This window comes from Anser anser (assembly GCF_964211835.1).
Source record: "Anser anser genome assembly, chromosome: Z".
Classification (NCBI taxonomy): domain Eukaryota; kingdom Metazoa; phylum Chordata; class Aves; order Anseriformes; family Anatidae; genus Anser; species Anser anser.
In genome coordinates this window covers 42,756,327-42,766,762 of record NC_139723.1, presented here as the reverse complement: position 1 = coordinate 42,766,762, position 10,436 = coordinate 42,756,327, and the positions used below count along the sequence as shown (strand labels likewise).

Genomic DNA, 10,436 nt, shown 5'->3' with positions numbered 1-10,436 from the left:
AACACACTCGGTGTTGTGGTGAAGGTCCCCTTGTATAACTTTGTAGGTTTTGACTTCTCAAACTTCAGTCTAGTAGCTGCAGTTCAGTGTCAGAATTTCCTACCTTTCTTCACTCTTCTTACATCACAATAAAAATTGCATTTTAATCAGCACAACATTATTCACTCTCACAAAACATTAGTATTTTATTCTGCCACTGGATAATACAGAAAATACATGTATTAATTTTTGTTTGCTTTTAGTGTTTGGTTTTAATAGTTGCTAGTCATTTTTGCTAGACCTTTCAAAATAAACTTGTACAATACTTCAGATTTTTTTGGATTGTATCCCCCAAAACCAAAAGTAAGCCAAACACACAGCATCTTGCCATGAACGCTAACTTACCAAAACTAATATTCACTCACTTGTTCAGTCTGACTTTCTGTAACACCTCTTTGCACTTGAAATGTCACGGGTACAGAAACCAGATTACAAATCCCAGTAATAACAGATAAACATGTTACTGTTGGTCAGCTAAATTGCCATACCTGATATGCTTGTTCCTAGCATATGTTAGAAAATAAAATGTATTGTGCTTTGTATATGCACTGCGCTAAGATCCTGGCTGAAGAGAACCACAGCAACATCTCTTTTTGAAAATGCACAGAAACCCACCAGTCCCATGCTGGGTGGACAGCTTGCAGTGTACCAAAGGCTGTAAGTTATCAGTCTTAGACTGGAAATAAAGATCATCAACAAAAATGTCAAATTCACTGATTGTATTCTTATTCAGCGCAGAAGGATCTTGAAAAGCTCTCTATTCAGTGTAATATCCAGGATTAGGGTGTGTGGTGATGTGGAGATTGGAGGGAAGGGAACAAGCTACTTGAGGCCCTGATTTCAGGGCTTCTTGGCTGGTTCTGCATAAAACTACAGCCCTGGAGGCTCCAAAGAACTTTTCCAGAAAGCAGGGATTACAGAGGAGAAGATGCATATTAGACGGATGGAGCCACCATACGAGAAATCTTTCATTACTCAGACCTACCAAATACATAGTTTTTTGACTTCCACTGGCAAACTAACAGAAGTAGCTTCGACATCCCACAAAACCATGGTTTATATCAATGTTAGATCACAATTCAAGCACTGTGAAAAAGCAAGAAAAAAGAAACACCAAAGTTTTATAACAACTATGCTAAATTAAGCAAAAAGAACACCAGTACAGATGTCTCTTTTTAAAGTTACAGATAGCATCACATGGCTCTTTTTCTATGAAGTCTCCTGAAACCAGCAAATCCTCCTTGTAATATTTAAATCATGCAGTACTTCTTCCTAAGTGAAACACTGTAAAACAAGAATATACCTTTTCAGTACTCATTTTGTTCTTTCTGCCTTTACTGCACATTTCCTTCCTGCTTGAATTGACTTCTCACTATTTAACAGGATATTGATTTTGTTTAAGAAAGTTAACAAGAATTGCCATATATTTTGCTAATAGTAAAATAATAATAAAAAAATAATACTGCACTGTGAAAAGACAGTTAAAAATTCATCTCCAGCAAATGAAATCAACAGGTAACTCTAATACCCATAGCATTACACTTCACAGATTTGCAAGAATCACACATTGCAACTCTCTGCCAATTCTTCTTTTAAGTAGGTTAAATTACAAATTGTTTTAATATGGAGAAAATTTAAGAAAAAACAAAGAACTTCACATCCAAGAATGGGGTTCTTCCTTTGGAAACCAATTTTAGAGTATTTGTCATTCTACAGAGAATACTGCACACATCTGTTTCCACTGGATAGATACTTCGGTTTCTGGTCAACAAACAAACAGTTTAGTTTAATCATATCTTTTAGTTATGCTATTCAAGGAATAGAAAACTGGGTTTCTTGATTTTGCTTTTGTAGATATGTGTACCAACAACCAAAAAACTGCAACACACCTCTTATTTTTTTATTCAGAACTATTTTTAATCCAAAAAGAGAAAAAGCAGTGTTCTTCACAGACATATATTAAATATTTATTATTTCTTCATATGCTGGAGTCAAATATTACAACCATATTAATAAATTCGCTCAGAGGACACGTAACTTCCGTAATTTAGTCTGATATGACTCACTGGGAACAAAATTGTAAGAACAGTTACAGAATATTCTTCCACTTCTTGCAGCCAAAGGATACTAAGAACTTTGTTTTTCTTCTCCCTTGCTCAAAAACAAATGCTACACCCCATAAAGCTGTAGTAATTTAAGATATGTACCTCCAATTTTATACGCAAGAATAATATTCCAACGCGTATCTTTGAACACAGCATAAGTGTTGACGTTAAAGCTAGATAGGTAATATATGAGAAGAAATGACTGAAATGTGTTAAGGTGCTCTACCATTACCATTCTCCATTCTTACTAGTCTAGTTAAGCTAGAAACATGTTCACTACACTTCTTGGGATAAGTACTTTCCTAAGTGTAAAACACTAAGGCATTGTTCCCTGTTGACGTTCTCGTCATCAGACAAATGACACAAAGATAGAAGTAAGCAAACAAACCGTACCTCTTGACACAAAAAAGGAAGCAGATGAGTTGTGACCGTATGCTTTCTTTAGGAAATCTGGCCTTCAAACTAGAAAGTTTCCTTACACTTATGTTGTGCTTGCCCTATTTTGTCTCTATGAATTAAAAAAAAAAAAAAAAAAAAAAAAAAGATTTCTTAAACAAATAAACAATAGCATCAGTCTCCACACACTGAAAATAGGCTTTACTGAGAGAAACCTTCTATCTGCAGCATCTGTTGACAGCGACCAGCTCTTGGTATAGCACATTGGAGAGAACACTGTACTGTGAAAGCTGCAGTACTGTTAGTTAATCACTTACCAGATCTGAGAGGAGTTTTATTTTGGAAATGTTTTCAAAAAGAATTAAAGAGTTCAGGAAACACTGCTGATTTCCTGAGAACATGGAGTGCATTCACCATGAATCATTAACTCTCACTTGAGATCATCGCTACTCCTATAAAAGCAGAATTGTAGAACAAAACGTTTTAGGAACAACTTACCAACCAAACAATTGGATACAATTTGCTAATAAAACCATGAGTAATTTGGGAGAAAAATTGATCCACAGCCAGATAAACAACAAGATGAGTAAGCTGCTTTAAATGACATTGGTCTCTTGTAAAACAAGGAGAGATGAGAACAAAGTTTTCAATCATCTTTCACACTTTCTTTTATATTCTAATAGGCTACATTTCAAAACAAATAAATTTTCAAATATATGAGGGAAGAAGAAGTTATGGGCTATCCTTAAGTCAGAATGCTAAGACAGATTTTTCTTTTAACCTTGCTAACTAGTAAAAAAAACCTTCGTGAAAGGTTGACACCTGATTAAAGACCTGATTTTTTGCCTTGATAAGGAGATGACATTAAAAACCTAAACTTCAAACGTTAAGTTTTTGAAGAAGTTCATTCAGCAGCTTCACAGTCTTTTGGTTTTCTTTTCCATTTTGGTTAATTCTGTATGCAGTACGGATAAGAAGGCTACGAACTTCCTTGCTTATATCAGTTGTCTCAGTAATCTGAATGGAAATAGGGAAGATGGGAAATAATGCAATTAAGTTATTGGGTACTAGCTATTCTCTATCTAATATTAGCAACATAACCACAGATCTGTCCCTCAGATATCTGAACATGTGAGATGCTCTGATAATAAAAGCTGAATTCAAAAGAAACTTCCCTTCTGCTTAATCAGTCTTTTTTTCACAAACCTTGAAGGAACTGAGCACCTTTGAGATTTCTACTGTTCTCTCAAATTTAAGTGAAAAAAATCAAGCAGTCAATAAGTTTTCAAAGGAAACACAAAAAGGCAGACAGTACAACAATTTAGAAGCTATCTTCTTAGAAACCAATTGAAAATATGTTAATGGGTTTTGGGAGGCAATTCAATTCTTCAATGTTTTAGAAAGTAAAAATAAATCCCTTCCCCAAAGACTAAGAGCCAGGAAAAGACCCTGCGGTAGAATTTCTGCAGACCAGGATGGACTTTCCACCACATATCTGATGTGTTAATCCCAAAGTTTACTATGCTAGCCAAAACAACTGCCATGCGTCCCAGTTTGGTTCTGTACCATTCTGCCTTCCATATATTGTTTCAGGCCTTTTCAAATCACTTGGAAAGCCTAGTTATAAATCAGTGATTACACAGATGCAATCAAAACAAATCAGACTGACATACTCTGGCCTATAACAGCTCTTGACCTCCCTGCACTGGAAATTGAATACTCGGAATTTTAAAAGCCGTTTTTTGTTACTTTCTATGAAGAAATAAGAAGTTCCTTTCAGTCAGCTTTACAGCAGCATGTTGGCATACTACAGCACCCCTGCTCAACAATCAAGTCCTCAAAAGAGAAAAGCTGAAGGCAGCAGACTGTAAAACTACAAACAACCCCCTTCGTTTTATAATATTACGGTCTTATGCTGGGCAGAAATTGATCATTTCTGAAACTATATCTAAAATGTTAGAAATATCTTAGCCCTCCTTAAACAGATAAATGTCATGTCTCTTTAGCCATTCAAAAGGAATAACCACCAAAATAGTTTTCCAGTTCTTCCTGTCACAGAATCACAGCAATTATATAAAACACATAACCTATACAGAATAGAAGGGCTCACTGCTGCTGGAAGGAAATATTTTCAAAGTGCTAAAACCACACAGTACCTGCTTGTACAGGAAACTTGTACTTCTTAAGAAAAATCTTGAGAGACACAAGCACATTTTACAGTTTGCACCAATATCCCTGAAAGCTCTCCACAAAAATAGCAAGATATTGTAGCAAACATGCAAAATTTTACTCCTTTTTTCTTCATCTTTTTTCACACCCTAAGTGACACTCTCTTGGGTCTTCGTTCTTTTTTTCTCTCTCAGTTCTTAAACCATTTTCTCTCTCTGGATTTGTTAGAGTACCAAGCATCTGCCTTATCAATACTGACACTTAGTACCTGTTCTACATAAAGGAAAACAGAGAGAAGACAGTTCCAGCACCTCTGCAGTAGCTGGATAATTAAGGTAGTGATTTGCAGCTGGGGAAAGCAAACAGCAAAATTTACAGCAAGATGTTTACACATTATGCCAGCTATAAATTAACTGTAGGTATCCCTTAGTCGCAAGCTACTACTTGGAGTATTTCTGCAGTCAATACAGCAATTTTTTCAGCGGGATCTTGTCAAGATATGTCAAGAAGGAAAATACTTTGACTGTAGCTGAAATAGATACATAGCAGGTTAGCTATAGTTGCTGTAGTATGTAGTTTCTTTCTTAAGAGGATTTAATGCAAATCCGAATAGTAAGAAAAATACATTTTGCTTAAACTGGAAAAAAAAAAAAGGAAAAAAAAATCACTTACATGGGAAATAAATTCCTGGGCAATCATATGTCCACTGGAAGACAATAGTAAAAAGTTGGTAAGAAGATGTGTTATAAGATGCTGGGTATAACGTTGCTCTGTATCTGTTATATTGTTTACAGCAGCCTGCAGATCTCTGACAGAAAGGGTAGTAGTGTTGAAGAGCATCATTAGATGGTTGTAGACTGCTCGAGCTTCTGCCTGTATGGAACAATTTCAAAGGATGCAGGATCAGAGAAGAGTAAAGGTCACCTATGGTATTTTTCCTATGGATTTATTCACTAACAAGACACTGAATACTTGGCAGAAACTACCCAAACATGAAAAAACTCAGCATTTAGGCAGGGAGAACAGGAAAGGAAGGGCAGGACACATTTCTTTTATACTGATTCACACATGCAAAGGTGAGCAGAAAGGATTTGTTAACTTTCTTTAGTCTTGCAAACTAAGCGGGCAGGGCATCAAGCCAGGATTTGACCTTTTTAATAATAAAAGGAAATAGAGAAAGTCCCTCAGTAGAACATGGTCAGGTTTTTGCATTGTGGGAAAAAGAATAGAGACTCCTCAAGGGCTTATTTCAGTTTTGCTGGTACAAATCAGTCAAATCCCCATGCAACCTGACCTCAACTGATAAAATGTTCTGGTAAGAATGCAGTTCTTTCCTTCTTCCTGTGTTGTTTGCAACTTATGTTTTTACCTTTTGAGTTAGCCAATAAAAACTCATTTTTACTGGGTGTAGAAAACAGAAGACTTTGGCTCCTACACAACTGAAAAAGAATTATACACAACTATTGAAAAAAAAATCATAACAGTAATTCTGTCCACCCTATTAAAAACAAACCAAAAAATGTGTGTTTAAAAATAAAAAAAGAAAAAGAAAAAATCCACAACTGCAAACAAGTAAGTGCATGGACAATGGAAGAATGTAACAACTGCAAATCCAAAGGAAAAGGACATCAATTTCTCAACCATGTTCATTAGGACAATTTATGGCAATCATTTACCTGACCTCATTTTTCTCATCCCTTCCCCATAAAACAGCTTCTATTTTTGAAAAGAATTATGTTCACAATTACTTGTAATGCAACAAATGATACCAGAATTTAAAGAAAGGTAACTGGAATTCTCCAAAATCCTTTCTCCCTCTGTGCATCCTACTCATGGTGTGCCTCCATCCCATGTGCCAGAGTAGGGAGACTGATAGCTAACAGGACCTGCTCCATGAGCTCATGCACCCTAGGACACTCATTCTTAAAGCCAAAGTTACTATGACCAACCTCCAAATTTTGTTCCTTCAATGTTTCACAGTCTAAAGGTAAGAAAGAGCAGATGAATAGATAAGCGAGGAACAGAATATTCTGTCCTGCATATGTAAGTGAACTCTAGTGAACAGCAAAAGCACCGCTGCCTTCTATAAATCATTTTAACAGTATGTATTCCACTCTTTCTGATATCTAAGCTGCTACCTAAATTCAGTTTCAGGAATACACAATCTTAAGTCATGAGTGTGCACCTTTCCAGACAAAAATATACTGAATGAAAACGTCTCCAGCTTATTCTCTGCCAGAAAGTGCCATCCCGTCTTAATTCTTAACTGGTAAAAGGTGCAGGGGTTGAAGATGAAATAGCTCCATTTGACAGAGCTGAGAGCTAACCTGGCAAGGAACAAATAATGGCAAATATTCCTGGCAAAGAACAATAATAATAATAATAATAAATAAATCAAACATCTAAGAACGTAACGGCAGAAGCTTAGCATGAACTGTGGAAATACTTTTCAAGTAGCCTGACCTGTGCAAAAAGTCTTTTTCACTCTAAGTAACTGAAGAAAAGAACCATACTGAACTGAAATATGAGACCTCTGGGAACAGATGAGTAACTGTGTGGGCTCTAAAAGGAAAACATTTTTTTCATTTAAGTTTATCATACACTGACTGAGAATAACAAACTGATAGCATAAGGGACACACGGGAAGGTGACTTTATATATGTGACAATATGATTTCGTTCTGTGGTGCTGGAGGTGGACAATGCTCCACGTATAGAGATACTAGCACCTACAGTCATTTGGTTTCATTCACTCCTGTTTGTTTGGGTATTGCCTTCTTTCTCAAAACTGCACTCTAAAACCCTTGTTTCTTTGTTACACTATAGCTCTAACCTAACTCTACTTGATCAATATTCCACCCCTGCTCCTGGAGTATAAGAAATTTAACAGAAAGAAAGTAAAAAGTGATTGGCATGTGAGTTTGCATATATAGTGGGGGAGGGGACGGAAAGGAAATGAAATATTGCAAAACATACTGGAGATGTACAAAACACACTGGAGATGCAAAATGAAAACATGATGTTAGTGTGGTGTATTGAGCTGCATTTTTAAATCTTTTTTTTTTTTTTTTAATTAAGAAAAATCAGATACTGCAGCCAGATTTTCAATCTGTGCTTTGTAAAGCAGACAGCTTGGGCTAGGTCAAACTTGTGAATAGATCTAAACGCTTTTAGTAGACTTTCATGCATTTAATAGACTTTCATGCACTTGCAGGCACACAAAGACATGCACCAGTCCACTCGGTTACAGAGAGCAAAGTTAGAACACTGCTTCATTCTGTTAGAAATTTAGCATGTGAGAATATAACATACGTTTTACGGCCTCAAACATGTCAAGAATCAGTAAAGAGATGTAAGATAAATCAGAATAGATGGGTGAGGTTGGGATTCAGGGCTGCGTGTAATGAATGTCTTTACTGCTTCGACTGCTGTTGTGATTTCTCTTGTGTTTTGTTCTCAGAAGATGCCGTAACACGGGAGTGCTGAATTCTGCCACACAGAGACTTCAAAAATACCATTCCCAGAGTAGTCTTACGTCTAATGAAAAGCACATGAGTTGTTTCAAAGAAAGCTAAAATGATGCTAATATATATAACAGTCTCTAAAAGGGAAAAAGTTTTCTGATTGTCAACAAGAAAACTCACAAAAATTAGCTTCCAACTTCACTGCAACACTATTCCCAGGAGACCTTGTAAAACCAATACCTTCTCCAGTGCAGACCTTTCATTTTTTCTGGTGTGTACAATTTGTTTTATAGCAATAAGATATAAGCAGACTATCAACTGCTTATCAGTGATTGCTACTGTTACATTACTCACCATTGTTTGAATTCTCTGTAGGTTTTCATTCTGAGGACAGTAGTAAAATGCCAACAGCCACAGCAAAGCATCTGGTTCTACAGCTGTCTTCAGCAATTGTTCTGCAGCAATATCCAGCCACTCTCCAAAACAAGCAACCAAAAACCAGATTTCTAAAAGGTCAGAGGAACTGCAATATGACAAAGATGTAATTAAGTATTTCTTATTAAACACTCTTAAATTTCTTACATTAACTGCAAAGGGTGTTGGCATGAATATAAAGACCACTAAGCTATTCTTCAACAGATAATGTCTTACCTGTTAAGCAGAGCCATGTACTCTGTTATCTGCAATAAGGTCAATAGGGACACCGCCCAGTGCTATTAACAGGTTAATTTTATCAGCAAAACAGAACATCCATAACACCAGTTTCCAATAAATAGCAGTGACAAAATTTATGTATTAAAATATATATCATAAAAGTATTCACAGTTTATGCTCTTCTGTCTAAAGATTTTCAAAACTTTAAGTCATATATTATGTGTATTACTGTATTCTAAAATGCCATTGCCTTATATTGGTTTTCTGTTTCTCTGTTTTGCTTTTCTGGGTTATTTTCTGTTAAAAGCACATGTTTTTGGTAATTAATGAGGAAGTACATTTAGGTGGGATAAATATAAAATTTTTAAGGATATTTATCTCCTGATTTTTAAAATTTGGATCTTCTTTAATGAATATTTTGAAGATATTACAATCTGGGCTATTGCATTAAGGAAAAGAAAGATTAGAATGGACCACAGCCCATCTCTACACTCTCTCACATTAGTTTGCGTGGGGAGACGCAAACTATTGATGGGCTTCCCATAAGTAAAAAGACAAACAGAGTGAGGAAGGAAGAAAGGACATCTGGAAGGAAACCAAGAAGCAGGATATATTACTATTAAGTGTGGTAAAAGGGTTGAAGAATCAGAGGTTTTCCTTAAGTTTTATTCATGGGGATTCCAAGAGTTGCTGTACCACCCCTTCCAGGAAACTCCAAAATATTTTAGAAATTTCAAGAGTTAACGCAGCTGTTTGATCACATCACCTGGAGAATATCATGAGATGATAGTTGGAAAAAACTGCTTTATCTTTAAGACTTCCTGAAGGAGGCACGCCCTGTTTTATGATGGAAAATGTAATGCGCACACATAATATTCTATGTCTAGAGTATACTGTTGACTTACATTGTCAATGAGTACCCCAGAAATTACTGACCCTGTAAATCATACTTTTATACCACAGAATCCCAGGATCTCAAAATTCTATTCCTAAAACATAAATCTGCCAAAAAAGCTTATCGTTATTTTTGGATAAGCTTGGTCACTGACATCAGACATAAGAGGTTGATATAGGATGGGCTGGAAAATAGTGTACTGAGGTAACTGCTACAGAAGTCACTGCTGTTGATTTTCCACAGCTTTTGGAGTGGTAACAGCATGTCTCTGACTGCAGAGAACTAGATATGTATGACAAAACGTGAGACAAAAATTCCTCAGATAAAGGAACGGGATCAGCACTAGTAAAGTATTTGAAGTTATTAGAATCCAGAAATACAACATTAAAAACCTTTTTAAAAAAAAACGACGACAATAAACAAATGTGACAGTGATCTGGAAAAACAGCCTTCCCCTCAGCAAAATAACCTACTTATCTGACTATAATTCAATGTTGTGACAATGTAAGTGGATAGGCTAGCTCTGAAACACAGTGATTTACAATCAAACAAACAAAAAAACCTAATTAAAAGTTAATTACAGAGAACAGATAACTAAGGGTAACATTGACAATATTTACGGCTGGAAGCATTCATAGCTCAAAGGGTAAATACATGTCCTTAAACTTGAGCATTAAACCGATTTTAACAGGTATTAAGTAGAATAGAGTCCAAC

General features: G+C 35.9%; 1 protein-coding gene across 11 annotated transcripts in view; it reads right to left on the bottom strand.

The window, feature by feature from the left end:
- Positions 1-2,661: 2,661 nt before the first annotated feature.
- FANCC (FA complementation group C) overlaps positions 2,662-10,436 on the bottom strand; it is a gene marked incomplete at its 5' end in the record, with an annotated part of 83,620 nt that continues 75,845 nt past the window's right edge. For all 11 annotated transcript variants that reach the window (XM_083819219.1, XM_083819215.1, XM_083819221.1 and 8 more), the window contains 3 exons: positions 2,662-3,557; positions 5,382-5,582; positions 8,527-8,695. In XM_083819219.1, coding sequence (XP_083675345.1) covers positions 3,420-3,557; positions 5,382-5,582; positions 8,527-8,695 — 508 coding nt within the window. In that variant the 3' untranslated portion in view covers positions 2,662-3,419. The remainder of the gene's footprint in view (positions 3,558-5,381; positions 5,583-8,526; positions 8,696-10,436) is intronic.